This window comes from Gobius niger, assembly GCF_951799975.1.
Source record: "Gobius niger genome assembly, chromosome: 8".
Taxonomy (NCBI): domain Eukaryota; kingdom Metazoa; phylum Chordata; class Actinopteri; order Gobiiformes; family Gobiidae; genus Gobius; species Gobius niger.
Genome location: NC_136859.1, coordinates 27,968,129 through 27,991,319, shown reverse-complemented (window position 1 = coordinate 27,991,319; position 23,191 = coordinate 27,968,129). Strand labels below are relative to the sequence as shown.

General features: G+C 42.9%; 1 protein-coding gene across 2 annotated transcripts in view; it reads left to right on the top strand.

Moving 5' to 3' along the window:
• Positions 1 to 1,020: 1,020 nt before the first annotated feature.
• The window catches only part of map7d1a (MAP7 domain containing 1a), a 34,781-nt gene continuing 12,610 nt past the window's right edge, over positions 1,021 to 23,191 (top strand). The window contains exons 1-6 of one of the 2 annotated variants that reach the window (XM_079562360.1): positions 1,021 to 1,421; positions 13,138 to 13,332; positions 15,944 to 16,012; positions 19,041 to 19,204; positions 19,701 to 19,812; positions 22,877 to 22,984. In XM_079562360.1, coding sequence (XP_079418486.1) covers positions 1,352 to 1,421; positions 13,138 to 13,332; positions 15,944 to 16,012; positions 19,041 to 19,204; positions 19,701 to 19,812; positions 22,877 to 22,984 — 718 coding nt within the window. In that variant the 5' untranslated portion in view covers positions 1,021 to 1,351. The remainder of the gene's footprint in view (positions 1,422 to 13,137; positions 13,333 to 15,943; positions 16,013 to 19,040; positions 19,205 to 19,700; positions 19,813 to 22,876; positions 22,985 to 23,191) is intronic. The other variant, XM_079562361.1, reaches the window with a different exon arrangement.

Genomic DNA, 23,191 nt, shown 5'->3' with positions numbered 1-23,191 from the left:
CTTTCCAGTTGCAGTGACAGGTGGCTCTTGGGGACGGGGAGAACGCCACTCAACAGCTGCACAAAGGATCCCACTGGCTTCTTTAGACAGAGAGTCCCCCCTTAAGTGTGCCGACCCCCACGCCCCAAAAGCCAGACTGGTCAGCAGAAAGGCACTGACGCCTACAGGTGGTGCAGAAAGTGGAATCATATCACCCTATATTTCAACAATGTAGTATCACATCACCACATGTTTAGTTAATCCACTGTGCCAGACGTCTGTGTGATGAATTTGATAGTCTTATTAGAAGTCAGTTAAGATGTAATGTAATGTAATACAGCAACAATAGTTTTCTCTGAGTGAAACTTCCTAAGTACACGCATTTACATCACAAGGCGCAGTGAACTCGCATCATTCATTATGCAGATAACCCCCAGCAATCCCACTGAGTGCATTTTAACCTCCCTCAAGTATTTAGCAACACTTACTCAGTAGGATTAAGTGACACCACTCCTACGACATAGGCAAGTTTCAATATGAGTGTGCTAGATTAACTCAAAGGTAGGGGTGAAATGTCATCAGATTGTCTAATTTTGCTTTAAATGATCTAAATGTGCACACTGGGCTGTAATGACAATGTACTGACTGTGTGGGCTGAAGAAAAGTATAATAAAGTATTATGCAAAGAGCTACACAAATACAACAAACTTGTTAAAAAATGTAAAATAAAAAAAGAAAGAGTACAGATCACTCTTAAATGGAAACAAAATAACTGCTTGGAAAGGCTGCAAGGTTGGTTTTGGAGAGAACCATTGACAGAAGGAGGGGGATCAAAGTTTAAACACGTGGAATAACACATATTTTGATATAGATGTTCATTAATGTGACATTATATGCGGATGTGTGTTGACTTTAAATACATTTCGTGAAGATTCCTGAATGCGACGACGTTTACGCACTCATTGAAGAACAACAGCCCAAGGAAGCGCACCCCCCGCTCTGTGATAATGGTACGGCCCGCCCCAGAGTCCGGCGTGAGCATCTGCGCCAGCCCAACATCAGCTGTGCGCTCGACGAGACGGAGAGGGGAGAGAAACTCCGCTCTCCCTTTGATTTATCCTTTACAGCTTCTGTGTGCAGCAATCCCACAGTTTCGCCAGAGCCACTGCGGAGTCACCTGGACGCACTTTTCTGTTTTTACAACCAGTCCGGCTCGCTGTTTCAAAGCCATTTCGACGTTTCTGTCCGAGGCGACTGCGGGGGTGAATCTGCAAGTGGAGAGTGACTCGGGCAAGTTTTCTCCACATTGTGCCTGAGGAATGAAAGCGGCGCCGGAGGGAGGAAAGAGCCCCAACTCGCTCGTTTTTTTTGAATGAACAAAGGCGCTGAAAGCCAGGGCACCGCATCCGACATGGAGGAAAACGCGCTGCCGCCAGCAACACGTAAGTTTGGCTCAGTGTAAACGCATTGCACTACTTAGAAAAACGCTTGCTCATCTTTGTCATTCGCAGCTTTGGCCAACTGTTTACTCCCACGTAACTACGGTGTTGTAGCCTAGCCTCGAAACAAATGAGCCTGCAAATGTCTTTTCTTAGTTTTCTATTGGAACATGCTATTGCGATTGGCTGTTACCAAAGTTAAACACATGGAACGATTTTTACGCACGCGTTTTTGTGTGATAAGGCTGTCAAAATAATAAATATTCTTTTGATTATTTTGGCTATTTTCACTACCAGGTTCATCGAGATGGACCTAGATGTTTGAGAACTGGCCTGCTTCATTCTTATGATCAATGGAGATTGACAAGACACTAATTCAATCTACTCGCGCTAACCATAACCCTAGCGTGTTGATCTGAAATCCGTGTGACACCATCAATAATTTGCCAAGCACGGGCTGGCACAGCTCACGTGAGGCTGTATTCATCAGCTGATTGCGTTTTAGCACACAGTCCGGTCTCCATAGTTTGAGATAACACAATTTGATGAGGTAATGCACTGACCCATCCCCCTATGCTTACTTACATGCTTCCTGTTATGTTTGGATCACCACTAACATCATGCATAGTCATCCATGCCATCCCTCCACTCTAGAAGCTGCTTTGCCAGAGGTTGTTTGCTCCTTCTGCAGGTGCACATAAAAAATTTGTGAGCTGTGGTGCAGAGGATGTGCCCCCTTTTTTTTTTTCCTCCCAATGGTTTTCCCGGATTTATGAGTGCACTGGTGGGATCTGACTGGAGCACACTCGGCTTCATCAACTTTGAAGGTGTATTGTGGCAGGAAATGCAACGGTTGGATCCGTGCCAGAGCCGAAGCGGTCATCTGAAGAGCCGTGGTGTGATGTCGACAAAGCTTTATGAGCAGAGCACGCAGCTCGGCCCCTGAAATAGATGGACACTCATACTGTGTGTGTGACCTCCATGTGACAAGTGACAGCTTCCTTCCTGCGCTCCAAAGGCACCGTGGTGATTTTTGTTTTGTTTTTATTCCGTTAGTGCGGCCAATACAAGGATGAGATACGGCAAGAGAACCCCTATAGTTTACAGTTCATAACAAGGTCAGATAAAGGACGGCGGCAGAATGTCAAAGGTTTGAGTCTTCAGCATGACACAAGTCCAGAAACATGTTGTAAAACCTGCTAACCTTGAGATTTAAGAAGTGTTTTCCAAAGTCTTATTCTAAAAGACCCAGGATCATGAAACTTAATCCGATTCAGATTTGATTATGACTGTGATTGTGTTTGTTCAAGGCAATAGTGTTGGACCTGTTGCTTTAGAATACTTTGTCTGAAATAATCTTAATCCGTCCCTTATTTCTGCTGCTCAATCCGATGTGACACCATTTAGCTGTGTTTGTGTAACTCAACAGCTGAGAAGAGAAACACTAAAACATTATTGAAGAACATGCAAACATTGTTTTCTTGTTCAACTTTGTGCCGTATATTCTGTGACAAGAGCAACTGACTACACCGCACTTGGACACAAGGTTTGGGCAAAACTCCACCCGAAAGTTCGTCATCAACGAATCTACAAACAGGAGAAACAAGATCGTCCAATGGGATTATACACTTGAATTTCTTGAGCAAATGTTATAAGCAAAGCAGCGTGAGACGAAAGGGAAAAATATGTGCTTATTAATTCATTCCGAGTTGTGTAGAGGCAAATGTTGATCCTTCTTTTGAATTATTGATTTGATGTGAAATGGCGGTGTTTGTTCTGGGCCCAGGTTTAGGGGCATTGTGAAGTTTGAGAGCTGAAAAAGACTTCAGAAGTATCTGACTCACAAAGGGTCTGTCTGAACTCTTGCCAGCCGTCGAGTTTTTTGTCTGAAGCACGGCTTTTGAACAGGGGCACATTTGGTATTGTTTTGGCTGCACACATGTGTAGACTTTACTGTAATACTCGTTTGCTCTGGAAAAAAAAAGATCTGTTTCATTTATGTTAGTCAAAAAATGTACGCTAGCAATGTGAAGAAGAAAACAATCAAAATAGTCTAAAATATAATAGTCTATAGTCTAATGTAAAATGAATAGTGTACCAAGGAGTGCTATTTTATATTTTCAGAACTAAATTCTGTTTGTAAAGTTGAATAACTGAACTTGAGTGGAAGTGCATGTGCAGAATTCTTGCATGGACAATCCTAAATGTGGATAAACAAGGATGCACTGCCCACACGGTGCATTAAGCCGCTGCAGTAGCTCTCAGATGTTGTAAATCTCACCATCCAGACACTCTGCGGTCACTTGGGAGAACATAGAGCTCTTAGCCAACACTTCGACAAGATAAAAGATGAAACACAATGCCGCTAACCTGCTCTCACATGCTATACTGTCATGTGGTATATAGCCAACTCTCTATATCATAAACTTGAAGATGAGACATGATTCATTTCTAATGCCTAATGCCGTTTCAAAGCTGATCACGTGCTAGTTCATAGCTAATGACTTTTCTTTTGTGACATTAAATTAGTCTCCTCCAAATCCAGGCAAGCTGTGACCCGTCCCTCGTGGCTACAGTCTTTGCCACACTTTAAACGAATGTTCATACTTGCTTTGAAAATGAATTTATGCCACTTCTGTCTTCCTTGAGGCTAAACCTGTGGACACCTTTGATATGAGATCCACCTTATCTTACGTATAGAGCCAATTAGAAAATGCCAGCCTGCTCAAAGGCACCAGAAACAAGCAACTGCAAATCTAAATTCGACTGGACTGGGTTGTTTGCTTCTATCTGCAGCAGCTTCTTCATGCTCTTCAAATGTATGAGCGGTAACACAGAAGCTAAAGGCCTACAAGGACTACGACACCGAGAGGTATGTCTGAAGATGGAAGTGAAAAGTACTGCACCCATTCAACCCAGCCCACTTGGCAATAGTTGAACATCTCTGCTGCGATGGAAAACTCTGGAGTTTCTGAGAGCCCACATGAGTTACTAAAGAACATGTAAGAATGTAAACAAAAAACACATCCAAAAGGAGGTGGAGCTATTTGCACTTTTGCACATTGCTCAGATTGTGGATCTTCCCTTGTGTGAAGTACAATCAGGCGCTCATCAGACACAGCTCTTGACTGTAGGATGTGGCCTACTTAATCAGCTGTACCTCGCTCTTCCTGGGACACTGCAGGAAGGACACGGGCGAGGGAAGTGGCGATCTGGAGCAGCCGGTTTGTTCCATGTCTGAAAATATCCCAGACAGACGGCCGTGCACTTCTGCAGTCACCCGACCAGCATGAGCTAATATTAGACATTTAAAGGCCACCGTACCTCTGTCAAACTACATTGTACACACTATTTTGCAGGTGGACCAAATCTGTAGCACCAACATAGAATTAGCGAGTGATGTTGCAGGGATTGAAGCCTGTCATTATGGAACCGAACATAGGACGTGGTTGTAAGCAAAGAAAACCAAGAGCATCAGTGTGAGCGAGTAATGAAGATGGTGGTGAAGAGTCTGTTGATGACTGTTTTTGTAGCTAATGTTGGTGGAAATTTGATGACGAGCAAAGTGTGTGGTCTGACTCGGACAAGGACACACAGTCAGAATGTCAACATGACTGTACTGATAGAATGTGTCCCGCTCTGTTACCGACATCTATTGATTAGTCCCTGAGCTGCTTTGACAAATGGCAAAGGACATTTGGAAATACTCCAGGGGTAAAAGAGTACTAAGTAGCATTAAAGTGGGGAATTTTCTGCTTGGCTGGACGCTATGACCCATTTTGTATTTTAGGTAACACAAGTTCCAATTGCTCTGTTCACTCTGTGAATATGTGTTTCAATAGCTATTTCCCACTTTCTATATGATAACTTTCAATGACGATTTTGTTGGATTGTCAACTTGTCAAAACAAAACAAATTGTCATTATCACATATGGATATTATGCAATATATCCATATTTTCCATGATATACACTGCCTGACCCAACAAAAAACACACTACCTGGATGTAACGAACTGTTCTTGGTCTACGTTTTGCAACACCATGCACCCAAATAATGAGATTAGTTGATTACTTGAACATCCTGTATGACCAGGTTATTCCATCAATGAATTTCTTCTTCGTCGATGGCACAGGCATTTTCCAAGATGACAATGCGAGGATTAATCACGCTCACAGTGTGAAAGACTTGTTCAGGGAGCCCGAGACAACATTTTCACACATGGATTGGCCGCCACAGAGTCCAGATCTGAACCCCTTTGTGAATCTTTGGGATGTGCTGGAGAAGGCTTTGCGCAGTGGTCACACTCTCCCATCTTCAATGCAAGATCTTGGTGAAACATGTATGCAACACTGGATCTTGTGACATTGTAGAAGATTATTGAAACAATGCCACTGCGAACGCGTGCTGTAATCAAAGCTAAAGGAGCTACAACCAAATATTACAACGACTTTTGGTAACTTTTTAATAACTTTTTACAATTCTACAGCTTTTGTTTTTCAAATTCAAAGGAACGGAAAGATCAGAACAATATGTAAGTGTATGTTGTATGGTTTGGTAAAATATAGCAATAATGTTGTTATAAGTTTATTCAAGACAGTTTGAATATCACACATTTTTTCTTGTATGGAGCTGCCCTAGTTTCCGTACTGCATGTTATGCATTCTGAACATTATTTCAGGGGCTTTTTGTTGAATATAGCAGGTAAAAGATAAAAAAAAACAAAAGAAGGTTGACCGTACCTAAAGCCATACGGGAATCTCATGGATGCAGCAGAATAAACATGCATCAGTGCAGATGATGTCATGCTGTCAGTTCCCTGCCCCCAACGGGATATCATGCATGGGTTGTCAGGAGCAACAGAAAAGCATGTGCGCTATGAATGGCAGCTTTTGGCATCCAGGAAGTCACGTTGTCCTGTTGTCAATGAGTTTGTTAAATATACTTCAGTCTTTCCGAGCTACCCAGACCAGGGATTTGTTGTCAGATTCAGGTTGATGCTCTGATGTCTATTCATGCACTGCAGTGATGAAGTGCAGATAAATTAGGGCTGGGCGATATGGCAATTAATACGATTTGTTGAGACAAGATAGACCTTTTAAATGAACCTCGACTCATACAAAAAGAATGCTTCCCACCCCAGTACCATTTAACATGCACACACAATCCAAATGAACTAATTTAAACTCCAAAGCAGGTGATGTTACCGCTATACACTGGCAGTAGACCTGACGATAATTGAGAAATGACGACCCATTGGATCTTTTGCTGGAGTGAGCAGGGAATAGCTAAATGCCGACCACTGTGCTCTGCCGGGGCCAGGTGAAGGGAACTACGCAGCTCCACGCCGCACAGACATGAGCATTCACGGGCCAATTGACATGCCACGGACCACGGTCTCCTGCCGCTGTGGACACATGCTGAATCCATCACGAGGCTCGTAAGCCCGGCCTTGGCCTGAATGGTTCTTAAATAGTTCTATCATGCAAGATAAACCAACCAATACGCAATCAGGTAGTAGTCCCGACAAATCAACATAACCTTCTGGGAAAGGTTTATGTTAGGTATCTGGGCTGTTTTTGTTGCTTATTGATCCGGCGGTCCTTTAAAAAAAAAGAAAAAAGCCAAAAAAAGCAGAAGAACCCTCCCACCCACATGGGACCGGGTTTGGCTTGGAGTCAGGACTTGCTGTTTACTCTGTGCTTCCTGTGTGTCTGGGCCCCTCTCGCCCTCTTACATCACCCCATTGGCGGCGTAGGGGACAGAATGGGGGGTGAAGGGGTGATGGGTTTGTGGTGGAAACGGGGGGGGTGCAAGTTCGCGATGAGGTAGTTCATTAGCCTCTGTTGCATCCCAAATGAGATCTGTCCTTTTTTAAATGTCCCTTTTGTTTCGCTTTACTTGCCGTTGCTTTTTTTGATTCCCATCCGCATACCTGTCTCTCTCGCTTGGCTCGGTTGGTGGTCCGCCACACTTGGTCGCATCTATTTTATATGCCGCGTAAAGAAAAGGGCGTCATAAATATTCCATGCCTTGCCCTACATTTCCACCCCTCTTGCTACACTGTCTCCGCTCGTGCAGATGCCACAGAGAAAACAAGGCGTTCGTAATCATCCTGACTGCTCATTTTAAGGCCTTCTACAACCATATCAGCTGGCACTTTGTACTGCTTTTTCACAGCTCCAAAGTACCGCGCGCTGGGCTGTGCTAATATGTAAACAAAGTCTTTAGACTTTGCTGGCTGCCCTGTCATTCTTTGCAGATTGTGTCACAGTGAATCATGTGTTAAGTTGGACGAGATGCAAGAATTCACACGAGTCTGCGAGGTTCACGGGTAGGTAGGAAAACATCTGTGTTATGTGCAATGCTGTCGGACTTGTCACAGTGCCAAGAAAAGAGGCGCCATTCCTTGCAATATTTTTGGTAGCGTTTCTTTTTTGTTGGTTTTTGTCAAGTTTACTGCCATTGTAATTGTAGTGTCTTGTGTTCAACAAGTAATTCCAAAGAGTATGTCCTGTATGCGATTCATTATCTTGCATTCAAATGAACCAGATAGGCCAAACAGAACTACGGTATTATTTGCCAATGAAAACATTCAGTGAAACATTTTAAGCTTTTGTGTCGACCACTCTTATAATATGCCGTAACAGGGTTTCTGCACAGCGATTTCTTTTGTATTTTTAACAGCTGGCCCAGTTTTAAGCCTCCATTTATAACGTCATGTACTATCAGGCATTACGTTCAGGAGTAGTTAATGGAAACAGCTTTGACGGCTATATTTTTGTCTGACTTGCCTCCGACTGTGAAATGGCTCTGACCTGCTGCCTTCGCCTCCTGCTCGTCTTTGCAGCCGGTTATGAAGGACGGCTATACCATTTTTTTTAACGGTGTGTTATTTCTCTGCTGACGTTAAGTTCAGTGCCAAGGCCTTTGTGTGACACCTGCAGCAGGAGGCCTCACAGACAAACAGGATGGGGCCACCTGCACAGTGGGGACGGCACTTTAAAGCCATCACCATATTGGGATGCCTTGGATTCTTGAAGTTCCCCCATGTCCCACTTTTCGTGCAGTATCCCAGCTGAACCCACTTGATATTGTCATTTACATTCCAAAAATAATGTAGAAATGAGTACAATTTTCTGAAATAAGTACATTTGACCCTGATTTGTGTAACTCATCTATCCATTGGGCAAGTTTTTTTTACACTTTAAGAACAAATATTTCATTATGTTCAACTTTAGATAAAGAAACATCATACTGCAGGAAAATTGTGAAAAAAGTGTAGTAATCCTCCTTCCTCAGTTCTATATTTCTTCTGGTTTGTAAATTTGGATCAATACCCCTCCTGTGTGATGGAGTCCAGCCATCAGCTCCATCCTGTTGATTAAGATTCAAGATTTCTTTATTTGATTTGTCCAGAGGGATAATTGTCTTGGACACACAGGCTACCACTTACAAAAATATGATGACATGATGAGACGGACAGTGAACCCATACGATGTAACACAAAACTGTTTCCATCACAATATTACCGCTCTGCATGTGCGTCATGGAAACTATGTTTTGTTTCACACAAGCAGAGCGTTGATGTGTGAGTTACCCAAAAACTGGATTCCAACTTGGTAAATGACTGAGTATCGGCTACATCCTGAACCCAGTGTCCCCTCAGTAAGAAATGCAGAACCGAGGACGCCTCTACTTGGTTGAGACGTCTTAAATCCTAAACAATCTTGTCCAAATGACTATTTTTGTCTATGCGACAATAGAAAACTATGAGCTTACACAAAAGCACAAATTTAGTTATAGTGGTTGGAAGCTTGAGAATGCTTTTAGCACAATCAGCTAGAGCCAAGTTGAGCTGAGCTATGCTGCTGACTGTTATACCTCTTCTCTTCCAATATTAGGCTGCATCAAATTGACTTTCCGTGTCCCGCCGAAGTGCAGGCTCCAGCAGCGCTCAGTAAGTTTGGGTGCATCGATTGTCCATTTGAATAATGTAGGCGATGTCAGAACAGGGAGGTTAGTCTAATGGCTTTTGGCTGGAGGTATCCACAGGGTTTGGCACTGGCGAGACGCTGCGGTGTAAATATGCAATAATGATAAGAAGATATTTATGATGTAATACATGCAGCCTCTGCTCCTGTGCTGCGTGAGCCCAACTGGGACATCGCTAGTTTAGATGATGGAGCCTTTTGTCTTTTATACAGTAGATTAGCCACTGGATGTTGAAACCAGGGATTGTGTGTTACTGCTCTGCCCTTGGACACCTGCCACCTCGTAACAATTTTTCCATTATAGTAGAGGTTTTACAAGTTGTCAACTAGACTCTTCTCAGAGGCTTCTTTTCACCCATCTAAAGAAATAGCAAGTTGGATCAATGTATTAACATGACTGCGGAATACTATTTGAGTTGTCGGGGACATTTCGAACAGTGGGCTGTGTACAGTGGGCTACTTGGAATGAACAATTCTGGATAACTGCAATTCCTCTTCCGAATATTGTTTGCGGAGGACAAATTGCATAAACATTTGTAGCTTTTTTTGTTTGTTAATTACAGCCATACTGATCTCGCAGCCCGTTACGCTTATCTGATCCCAGAACCCATCCTGGCCTGAATCCAAGTTTTCGCCAGGCCTTATGTCTCGACAGCGCCAAAGAGCATCAATATTTCCCTAGTTTGATAAAAGCAGCATTACAGTGACTTGCGTTTTCCCATTAACATCGACTCCAGCCTGTCCTCTCAATAGTCAGCTTGGCTCAGACTCTCCTCTCTGCATCAATCCGGCCTTGTTCCAGTCCCCCTGCCGCGCTGCAGCCGTCCTCTCCCTCAGCGTTCATCCCGTCCCCCGGAGAGCCTCAGGTTCCATTCGGTATTCACTGTCACTGCCACCGACATGAGACGCTACACTCCGATCTCATTCCCTCCATCAGCGACCGCGCACACATCGCAGTGATCATCTCCCCCGGACCCCCTCGGTCATGGCAGGCTCCTGTTCCCAGGTGGATGAAAGTGCTCACAGAGTATGAAGCGACACAATGCCTGTCTGTCAATGGCGCACTGTAAAAATCACCGACTCACTGTGCCTTATTTGCCCCGAGGGAGCAGAGGGAAGTTCGTCTCGAGTGGTGAAATTAAGACAGAAGTGTTGGATGAAGCTCGGCCGGTGTGAAATAACGCCTGGAGTAAATTGCATACGGATTTCAGCAATAAAATTCCAAGCATTTCTGAAGGACTCGAGCCAACCTACATTGTAACATCATGCAGAGTTTATGGAATGTGAATTATTTGGGGATTGTTACCTCTCAAAATGCCAACATGGTAGATTTGCATGGCGGCAGAAACACTGAAGAACAATTTGCCTGAGATCATTCTGGTTCTGATTCTAGATTTTTGCTATGGCCATGCACAGCAGCTGATTCATCTTTGTACACTCATTATGCATCATGGGAGCAAACCATGAGGTAACAGCTCCCAACACAATGAAGTCGGTGAATAATATCAGTTTTGTGTACTTCCTTCCTTTTGCTATTGTCACATTAACTACTTCTGGAAATGGATTCATGTGGAACAACAGCAACAAAGACTATCCCGGAGTCAGTGTTCATCTTGTTCCAGTAACAACCGTCTGGCTTCGGTCGATCTTACTGCTGACTCTCCTATCTGCCTTGTAGCTGTCATCGCCCTGTCCTGGCAGTCGTCCCGTTGCCATGCACGAACCACAACAATGGCCCCTTCTCTGTCGGACTGCATCGCCGCTCGAGGAATGCCCGTTTAATAGTGGCGTGCTTTGACAGTCGACAACGCACGGAGTCTTGCCTACCAGCTCGACTTCATAGACTCCCTCTTGCTCCGTCGGGCTCGGGTCATCATCTTAACGCAGCACAATGCCACCAAATGTTACTGGTGACAAGAGTTGTAGTCTGACCTGCTTCGACGGCTATTCACGCAGACCTTTGTCCGCAAGTTTTTATTTATTGGGCTCGAGCCCAGAAGACAGCTTGGGAAGACTATATAGCCTGTATTCATGCCGATGTTTATGGCTTGAGAGGCACGGCATACAGTTACACACTCCACGGACAGCTATAATCAGTCGCCTTTGAAGTGTCACAAGATTGGTCTCGCTTCTCTTCAACGCTCCTTAGCTCACAGGCTTCAATAGGACAATGTTTGCCGAGTAAATCTTCCACGCAGTCGCTTTTTTACGGCGCGACGGCTCCCTACAGGCCGTGTTGTTTTTAGCAGAAAAGCCGGATAATTTACAGCATGTAGCCCCACTTTTATATCTTCACACTTTAGGCACAAGAAATCGGGCTTCTAAACGGTTCCACAAGGGAGCAGTGATGAAGGGACAAAGCCCAAACGTCCCACCCACGAGGTTCTTTGTCGGACCGTCAAAACTTAGGCCAAAGCGCGGCTAGATGCAGAGATGAAGCTGCTTGCCAGAAGGTTCACTATATGCTTTAAGCTCCGGACGGTCTAGATCTCGGAGAATTCAAATGAGCGAATAACATAATCTGGCAAGTGATGCAACTTTTCTTCCAAGCGATGCCTGACTGGCTTTTGGGAGGAACTGATGCTGGTTTTTGCAATTCGTCAGTGCAGTGTGCCAAAGTTAAATGAGTGCGGTGGTGTGCCAGGAGGAGGTTTGGATTTACTGGGGCGGTCGATTATTCAGTGGTGCAATGTCAATGTGGCAGTGGGCACACACCTTTCTTTCTTGCTCGGTGTAATTAAGAGGAAGCTGTCTCTTGCTAAAGCATATATCGTGCAAAAATCCTAATCTTGGTTCGTAACCCCCTTCACCAAGCACATTTTCTCCAGTTTTACCCAAAAATATACATCTAAAAAGCTGGAACTGGAGAGCTTACAGACTAGTAGCCAGAGAGTAACACCTCATTTTAAAGCAAATAATGCAATATTTATCCAAGTTTCTTCCTTGTCTTTGTTATCACGTTATAGTCTTTTTTCTTGCATTTTTGACTGCATTTTTGTCACGTTTTTTGTTGCGTTTTGGTAGCATGTTGGCCACATTTTGTTTTTTAGTGTAGTAACTGTGATTAAGCCACAAAAATGTCAAAAAAGCACAAAAAAAACACAATGAAAGCTTGACAATCATGACGAGGAAGAAGCTTAGGTGGGATTTGTAGGTCTTAGCTTTCAAATGAGGCTTTACACTGTTCTATATGCTGTACTTTTGGAGTTGGGAAAAGCCGAACTGGAGAAAATGCACTCGGTTCAGGTTGGGGTCAAGTGGATAATCTCTTATCTCCTCATAAAATACACCTTTCAACTCAAGTAGCACCAGATCAGGACTTTTAATGACAATAATGTTTTAGCCTAATTGTTTATGCAAAAGTACCAAGGGCTTTGATATTGAAATTGATTCCATAGTCTGCCAAATGTGTCCCAAGTATTCGAATGAGTGGTTGTCATAATTCTAGGCAAATGTTGCTATGTAGTTTTATTAGGTCCAGTTTAATGAGTCTTGAGCCTGATCTCATTTCATTTTCAAAAAAAATTCCTCAGCCCCACCCATTAATGTACAACACATACATGTACAGTCTGTATTCTGGCGGAAGTTGGCGTCATACTCTATGTATCTCACTTGTCTGACACATCAGCCTTAGGAATGAGGGCCGACTGGTTGAGTGTCACCTCTCTGCTTTGTTACTTTGTTTCTAGTTTCTTACTCGTCGCCTCTGCCTGCTTCTTTTTCTAGCTCCCGCCCCAGACCTGACCGTGCACCAGAGCAGGCCTGACCCCGAGGGGGAGAGCAGCCCCCCCACCACAGAAAACACCCCCAGAATGGACACCCCCACAAAGAAGGACCGCAGACTGGAGACTCCTACCAAAGCAGACGTCATCTCCCAGTCCCCAAGGTCTCCAGCATCACCTGCCCTCAGATCCCAAAAAGGTAAGCCGCTTGGCCGCATTTGTGCTGCCGGAAGGAAGAACAGCTAATGGATTCTGAAATGGTTGGACTAAACGGGCAGGTCTGCTAATGCTAGCTCTCCCGAGGTAACATGATGCTTCGGTATTGGAATAATAGTGACCACATGCTTTTAGAACGGAGGCCAAATCCAATCATTGGAAAGTATTGGAACAGTAGCTGCTGTGAGAACATCATGGCGTCTGGCTCAAGGTTTTAGGATGATTTGATAATTATGACAAATATAAGCCATGTTGATAATTAACCAAGCATCTCCCAGAGACGGGGACTCCCTAAACTCCCAGCATTTTGCCCAAGTGGGTGCAGTTTAGCAGGAAAGTGTTATGATTACTCCACCATGGTGAAGTTTAAGTTTAGGAACAGACAGACTTTGGGTTTGACGCCTTGTTATAACAGAAAGTTTATAATCTGCTCAAGACTTGCTCTTCCTATGATTTAGCAACACAACAAAAATGTAAACATAAATGTCTACTTCGCAGTTTGTAAATGCTGAACATTTATGACGCCCCCCGGAGGATGTCAAAAGCCTGTTCATTTTGACATTGGATTACCAATGTACCACCTCATAAACTCCTTGTGGTCACTGGCTACTAACAAAGCCTGCAAACTGGAAGGAACATGTTGAGGGTTTTGGGAGCCTAAGCCTCTTTTCTCCCCACTTTATTCTTTATCCATTAATCCATTTACACTGACTATGGCCTTTATTTCAGCTACAAGAGGCAAATCCCCATTCTGCTCTTGTATTATGCCCCCTCCGTCATTAAACCTATCCGCTTCAAGTGTGTTTTGCGCTCTGTCTCATGCTCCCAAATTACAATCCCCATCTCTCTGACTCCCTTACTCCTTGTCCTTCAAGTTTTGTTACCACAGGGTCGTAAATGTTATTACTTTTGAGGTCTGCAGCACCCTGAGCAGTCTGGTGAATATAGAGTGCACCTAATGGCCCAGATCAGTGATTAAATGCGGGAAGAGAATAGAGGACTATCCACCTCAAGCAATATTATTTGAGTATACAATATCCCCAAGATTCTCAGGCTTCCTATATAACTTTATTATTATTTGCAATGCATCACAAAACTAATAACATATTGAGATGCATACAATAAAACACATAACCTGTGCATTGGACAGCAATAACAGGTGACGTAGCATTACACAAATTAGCATGAAACAAATCAGTAAGCTTTCAGTCTGTGTTTTATAATAGTGGTCAAGTAAACAATATCTTTTTTTTCCACAGTTTTTAGTGTGACTCATCTGATGAATTCTCCCGCCTAAATCATGCACGATTCGTGTGCAATATGACAATGATATTCTTAATGGGAGGTGGGCGTTTCTCATCCAGTTCTAAAAATAATGTGGGGGCTATGAATATTGAATACATGTGGTTCTCGAAAAGACTTAAAGACAGAGCTTCCATATCTATTATTCATTATCAGCTAGAAATAGACTTAGGGTCGCTTAGATCTTGTGTGTGATAGCATTTACTGGTAATATAGGACCCACTAGCACCTACGCTTGAGTAAAAAACAACATTCAGAGCCATATAGCCTATTTTATGTGACATCCTCAGATAGTGCTGTGTACCTGCAATGTCAAAAACAAAGCTTGTGCTAACTGCGGCATGTTTGATTCTGCAAAAACAAAGCAACAGGACACACAGACTTGTTTTGATCACTATTCTCACGAAATATACAGTTTATTCCACATTATATTATTTTTTTCCTGGAGTTGTAGAGCGCCTGAGCTGTTGTCTGGTTGGAGTTATGTGGCTAGTATGTTTACAGTGTGTCATCGTGGTTTCTGACCTTCAAGTGATGTCAGCGAAAAGTACAGTGGGGAAAGTATTTGGTCAGTTCCCCATAGACTTTCTGTTGGATTTCGGCCAAATCCTTTTTCCCCCCACTGTATCTTGGGGAGCTTTTGGTTTGATTCTTTAGTCAACATCAGTCTTTAATAATTATCGAGGCAGTTCTTGAGGTTCTCTTGTATCAGTCTGTACTCTGAGGCCTGTGAAGGAATGCGGGAGTAGAGTGTGGGAGTAGAACAACTAAAGGAGACGTAAGGAAGCACATCCCTCTCCTTGTTTATTTTTTACAGTCGGTCGCGCAACAGCCACGTCCAGATGCCGGAGCAGAACGAGTGCCACATGCTGCAGATTTGAAGGAAACTCAAACAGGCCGGCTGTGGGATACGAACAGTGCAAATAGTGCTAGTTTCCTGTCATTGTCATTGTGGTATGCAGTCGCTGTAGGATTGGGAAGCCACCCCATGCACGGACAAAACAATTATGCAATCACAAATGGAGATAACGGTCGAACGTCGATATGAGGTTCACAAAACGCTCACGTGAGAAAGAGCAATGACCAAAAATGGTTTTCTGAATAAAAACAAAGGGCCTTGCTTTGAGTGCACTGTGTTTATTGTACTTTTACAATAAAACATATAATTTTACTCATTACTTCCTCATCAGACTCAGCCGTAATGTTTTTGTTTTGCTTTGTGTGTCAAGTGTGTACCTTTGGTCGGTTCATAATCATAAATTAATGACAAATTTTCTCCCATGTTGTTCCAGACATTTTCAAGTCAGAGGAGAGGCAGAAGCTTGCCAAGGAGAGAAGAGAGGAGAAGGCCAAATATTTGGGTAAGCAGTGAGACATGGTTACAGAGCTCCCCCTGCTGTTGGAGTGAAAGACACTCATAGCTGCAGAGACTATCTGATTGTTTTGAGCCACCATTTTGCCAATGCCAGATAATTAATGCTTGCGTGATGCTTTAGCTTACAGCACTAAACCCTTTTGTGTGAATTTAACTGATAAAGATCACGCGAGTTTCACGCTATGTGACGGCGCATGAGTCCTCAATGTTACCAAACACACGGCTGATACACAGTGATATGGCTTAAACACTGGTTTGCTGCTTTGCATGATTGACAGCTGCTTCTGTCTTTTCTCTCACTCCTTCCCTCCACAGAAGAGCTCAGCAAGTTACAAGGTAAGAAGCCACTTACCTCGGTGCATGTGGTGATGGTCCAAAGAATGCTTAAAGGGACTATACCTCATTTTGAACCTTTTCAGTCAAAATGTGACTGTAATATTATTTTTCTTTACCGTCACTGCCGTCCTTAAGAGTCACTATGTGAAGAAAAAGGTGAACCCCTTTTTGTCACATAGTGACTATTTGGGTTGACCATACACAACATCAACAAATCATAATACGGTGCAAACTTTACGCATCAGGCTGATTTTTTCACAAATTTTACAACATACTTTGATGAGGCAAACATGATTTTACCCCACATAAAGAAAGAAATGTCAGGTATAGCTCCTTTTAAAAAAATCTGTTGTAACTTGTACTTTATACTGGTTTGTGAAGTAACAATTACTAATGAATCACAACGACAGAGCTAATTCACATTTACACTTCCTTCTTGATTTAGAGCTCTTCTGTATGTTACTTCTTTTTGGGGGGTGGAGAAAGGTATTTATTCTAGTATTCCAGTATTATTTTTGTCTTGCGTACCCTGTGCCGGTTAGTGCCCCGTTGAGTTACCTCCACTTCAAGGACATGGGCAATTGTGATCAACTAAAACTGCAATTTATTAGTGAAAATATGCATAGAGTTTGAATGAAAGCTAAAATACTCTCAAACTCAAACATTGTTTTTTTTAATCCAAATTATTATTTAAATTGATTTTATTTGTAAATAACATTGGAGTACCAGTCCTTTACTATGAAATGATTCCAATAATTGCACACTGCTGCATTGTCTCATGAGATTGAGCACAGAGAGTGTGTAATTCGTGACCTTTTTTATGTTGTAAAATCCTCATTCCTATTTCTTTAACTCTATGATTCAATGTACCAGAAAATTAACGTTTGTATTTTTGCTACTGTTTATTCTTCAGTAGTGTCCTCAGAAGCACTGTATTTTTCGTATACATAGCAATTACATCTAATATAATAAATAGAAGTAGTACAGACATACAACACTGATGACATGTCATGAAGCGCTCAACACTGCCCTGAGTCTGACCTGAACTGCAGATGCCACAGAACACTTATAGGTTTTTTGTAGATGTTTGAGCCACATGTTACCACAAACCACGATGACTGTAATCTTCAAGTGTATGTTTACATTCTACAACTTCCCAGTGCGATAAGTAGATAGTTTGGTATAGCTTATTGTAAACTATATACACTTGAATGATCCGTATTGTGTGATGAGAGTGCGGCCGGTTTGACACACTCGATCCAGAGGAGTGGTTTTAATTGGGTGATCATGGGAGTGACAGATGGGGCGGCGCTGATCTGATTCTCCCTCAGACTTGACCATAAGATGAGAGCCTTCTTAAGCTCGTGTTTACAATATCAGCTGAGAACGCACGGATTATCGACCTTCGGCACCAGCGTTACCAGTTCAGTGTAACTGGAGGCACGAGTGGACACCCTGCCACACCGGATAATGTCCGTGCCCCTTCGGATCTTTGACAAAATGAGTGTTTAGCGAGGTATGGGGGTATGCACACAGCTGTAGAGAAGCTGCAGTCTCCCCCCCCCACTGTGGTACTGTACTATGAATACTTAACGGGCTGAGGCTGTTCTTACAGCTGATGATGATGATGATGTTTAATGACAGTTACTATAAGAAGAGCTATGCTTACTCTCTGTAGCACATCTCCCGTGTGACTGACATATTTCTTCTACCAAAGCCTAAAATGCACATAAGTTCAGTTTTAGTCATGATTCTCCTAGTTAAGTAAGTCCATTTTAGCAGTGGCCCTGATTTAGAGTTTAATAGAACATACTAGATTGAAATGTTTTAGTAAAATGTCACAATAATTATGATATCACTACATTCAAGACAGAAATCTGTTATTCTATACTAATGTATCACTAAACCACAAGTAATGTACAATTTCACCAGTCCACAGAAATATAGACTTTTTCACAAAAAAACATTGTTGGTTCATTAGAGACTAGTATTGAGCAGCGTGCAGCAAATGTCGGCTACATATAAAAACAAAGTCAACTATGTTTCCTTTTCACAAACATTCGGTGATTTTCTTGAGCGTGAAATCTCCTGCTTCCAAAGCTGTGTTACTGGAAGGGTAAACACGAGGATTCTCTTAAATCAAAGCCATGATGCCGGGCTGAAGCGAGGCACGCCACACACTGCTGCGTGCATTATCTTTGCCGCAAGGCGTTGGCACTGAGCTCGTCGGTGTAGCTCAGCTTTCTTAGTTCCTCCCTCAAATAAAGTCCAGCAGTGCGCCTTTGCCTTTCAATAAATCTATGCCCCGTTTGCCTTCAGCGTCTGCGGCGGCGCCTCGCCACAAACTGAGATCAATTGCTTTTGCTGTTTCACGTCCTTCCGAATGAAGACGAGTCCAATTCTTCATGGCGGTTTTCCGTGTAGCTTAAGAAAATACGAGTGGGAGGCACAGTGCGGCAGCTGTAGAAAGAGTCTTCATGCACTGCTCCAAATCCCATTTCCATACACAAACGTCTAAGGCTGGGCTGTATAGAAGATGTTTGAGGTTTAATAGATGCTAACATGTAGGTGTGCTGATAACAATCACTTCTTTTGACTACACATTAAGCAGCTGAAGTGTTGTGTGTTGAAAGTCTTCCTGTAGAGTTGTTTCAATCTGAATTCTGGTCTTTTGTCAGCGGCTAAAAAGAACCAGTGGTTGGAGAAAGAGGATAAGGCGAAACAGCTGAGGGAGCAGCAGCTGGAGGAGCGGCGCCGGAAGCTGGAGGAGCAACGGCTGAAGACGGAAAAACGCAGAGCGGCCCTGGAGGAGCGGCAGAAACAAAAGCTGGAGAAAAACAAAGTAAGAAAGACTCTGCTGTGAATGATGTTGATTAGAACCGAGCACACTTTCTCCAGTTTGGCTTTACCCAGATCTAAAAGATGAGCAAAAATGTGACAGAAAACGTATCAAAAACACGCCAAAAAAGTGACAAAACGGCGACAAAAACATGATGAAAACGCTACAAGAAACGATGAAAACATGACGAAAAAGTGACAAAAAATGTAACAAAAGAAGCCACAAAGAAGTTTTTAGATTTGGGTAACACTGAACTGGAGAAAATGTGCTCGGTTCAGGCGGGGGTTAAGAGGTTAAATGAAATTCCTTTGTATTTTTTATGGGGATCTTCTTGATAACGACAATTCAGTGTATCTCGGTAAAGTCTTAGTTTAAGCTAATGTGAAGCTTTACAGTAAATAACAAAAGAGCAGAAATACCACCGTTTCCCTATTTTATTTTAAACTTCATTGCTTGTTTTTTTTTATTTGTATTTTTCACCGTTTTCATTCTCCGACAGGAACGCTATGAAGCAGCGATCAACAGGTCCGCCAAGAAGACGTGGGCAGAGATCCGGCGGCAAAGATGGTCCTGGGCTGGAGCGCTGAGCCAAAACTCCAGCCAGAAAGAAAGTGAGTGCGCCGTGTAACACAAACTATTCTGAACGCGTCTTAGTAACTTAAAGGCCACAACCTCCACCTTATTACTGCCAGTCTGCGAGACACGAACGGAGCACGAAAAGATATGCCACCAAACTAGCGTTAAATAGAGGCAAGACTAAAGTATTTTGTTTCTCAAGCTTAATTGTGTATGACCTGGAGTGCCTCAAGTACCACGTCACACTGTTTGAGAACCACTGCAGATCAATAGGGCTGGGTACTGTTTAACGATACCATTGTAAAAAAAAAAAGACCGGTATGGAAAAAATTAAAGTATTGAGAGCAGGTGTCGAACCAAATCTTCTATCTTTAGATCAAATTTTTGATGCTGTTGGTCCACGGCATTAAAGGGGCTAGATGCAAGTTTGCCATTAAATACTCACTACTGCCATCTTAGGTCATACGTGTAACTGCACCTTCTATATTAAAGGGGGGGGGGTATTATGCAAAATCGACTTTTTCAAGCTTTACATCACGTTATTATGCCATTCCCTCATTAAAAACATGCCTGAAGTGTTGCCTTGGCACATTCACGTATTTTTGAGTAATCTGTAAAAACTCTGATGGCGGCTATTTTAGGGATAGGTTTGCCTGAGTCCTCCTAGGAACGCCCCCACCTCCTGGAGACGCCTCCGAGCTTTCGTCACCAGCCGAGTAACCAACCACTGCTCCTCAGCAGAACCCCCTCCCCACTGATGCCACAGACAGCGTGTGGAGGGGGCGTGTCGGAAAAGGTCAGAGGTTCTTGAAGAGACAGAGGCCTATTTCAAGACATTCACTACAGCCATTTTGAGAGAGCACTTTTATACAAGGCAGTTATTCTAATGTACTGCATTTACAGACGAACAGAAGGTTTCGTCATCATTGTAGTGTGATATAGACTGGTGCTATGGGACTGAAAAAAACATAATACCCCCTCTTTAAGCACGTGCATGACAGCACTTGCGACCGAATTAACACCTTTTTGAGTGAAAGTGCAGGATGTGGTGGCAGGTCTGGGCTCATTCTACACATTAGAACATTGCTGGAACATGTAGGGGGAGGAAAATACATTATTTTAACATTTAAATTCTGTATAGTCCCTAGTGACTTGGTTGTTTCAGCTCAAAGAAATGATTTCCCCCCATTTTCAGCCAGTTAATTTCTTTCCCTATCTTGCCCATCTTTTTGCCCAATGTTTGCCCCATTTTTTCAAATTTTTTTTCTTTGTTTTGTCCCAATTTTATCACCTTTTCCCAATTTTTCCTTTTTTTTCCTATTTTTTTGTTTTTTCTATTTTCCCCAATTTGTAACCCAATCTATTCCTTTCCTTTTCCTCCATTTGTTCTGTACTTTTGCCCCATTTAAAAAAAATATATATAGTAATTCCCATATTTTTTGCACAATTTCTCCCAAATTCAGGGATCGGTATTGAAAACCGAGTATCGTTAAAATACTGGTATTGGGGGAAAAAATGTACCAGTCACCCAACCCTACAGATCACACTGACACTCCTGCTGAATGCTGGATTTACCCTCTTCCCGTTGTATCTGTTGCCCATTTCTTAGCGTAGATAGACGTCCTGACACGGCAGACCATGATTACAGCCCCTCTGCTGTCGCTGCAGTGCAGACCAGAGCACAGTCGTGTGTGAACTCTCGTGGCAACTTGTTGCTGTTAAAGCGTGGTTAGTCTCATCTTGTGCCACATAATCGCCTCTGCCATATGCCAAGGGAATTATTGACACTCAAAGCAATCTCGGGGCCTGCCTCTGCTGCCGCTAGCACACTGTCTGTCCAAACGGATGAATGGGAAAACACGCTGCTCTGGAAAGTACATTTTCTAGGAAATGCCCCAAATCCTGCATCACTGGACAAGACGTCGAGTTTCATCGCAGAGACATTACCCAACACTGTCTGAGGATGGTGTTGGCTTGACTGGAGTTGCTTAAGCATATGTATGATATAACGGAGCGAGACCATGGAGACCTTTGAAAACAAACATTAACATTTTAAAATCAATGTCGATTAGCAATCCACTGACGACATTTACAGTATTCTGGTTCCATAACACAAAGAGTCACCGTACATTACATTTCAACACCAGGCCATTCCTTTTAACCTCTTAACCTCCACCTGAACCGAGCACATTTACTCTAGTTTGGCTGGAATAAAGTGAATAAAAAGTGACAAAAATGTGTGACGAAAACACATCAACTGGAGCCAAAAAGGGATGAAAAGGTGACAAAAATGTGTGACGCAGTAACAAACAAAAATGCCAGAACAGAGCTGCAGATAACTGACAAAAAGTGACGTAAAAGGGACAAACAAGCGACACAAGAGCAACAGAAAGTGACAAAAACTATGGAAATGTGGCAAAAATGTGATGAAAACCCAACAAAAAAGCGACGGAACATAAATGGCAAAAAAAAAAATCAACAACAACGTGAGGAAAAAGCTTCATTTAGAGTTAGCCGTTACACTGGCTGATAGGATGTGGGTAAAGTTGAACTGGAGTAAATGCACTCGGCTAAGGTGGGGGTTGAGTTGACTTCTGACATTTTTAAGTTGCATTTAATTTTTGGCTGTGAATAAAAGAACAAACAATTAAACAAAAAACATGTACATCTCTGTTCGTTGTGATTTTGCGATATATTGTTGTTTCTTTAGGCATTTTGCATCACCTAATATTGCGATACAATCATTTGGCGATATATTGTGCAGCCCTTGTTCATCTCAAGTACAGACAGTAATATTTGTCATGGAAGTATCTTATTCTCTATGATTATGCTAACATAGCCTGTTGGTATGTTTGTAGTTTATACTTTGCAGTGCGTGTTCTGTTTTCTGTCCATACAGTCGCGCAATACTTTTTTTTATTTATGTTTCTCGGACTCATTATTTCCGCAGCATGTCGGCCTTACACAGTATTTACCGAGGACTCATTAGAGCGTGACTTGTGACGCCACTGTAGTTCCCCTTTTTCTCTCTCTCTCTCTCTGACTTCGTCTCTGTGTGACATGTGTAAACATCTGTGTGGCGCTCTGTTGGCTTTTTAGGCAGATGCTCTGTGTCTACGGTCAACCTCCCCAAACACGTGGACTCAGTTGTTATAAACAAGCGTCTCTCCAAGTCCTCGGCCACACTTTGGAACTCCCCCAGCAGAAGTAAGACAACACGTGGGACGTCCCGCCCTCAAAAAAAAAATGACTGTGTCCATCATTCTCCCAAATCCAGGAACTTGTCTTTTTTCGTTTTGAGTTGCTCCCTCCTTTTCATATTTCATTTCCTCTTTTTGTGCCTGGTAATCGAGGGCTGTTTTTGTCTGTGACTTGTGACTTCTGGGCTGTGATCTACACTGCATGGGTGTACCG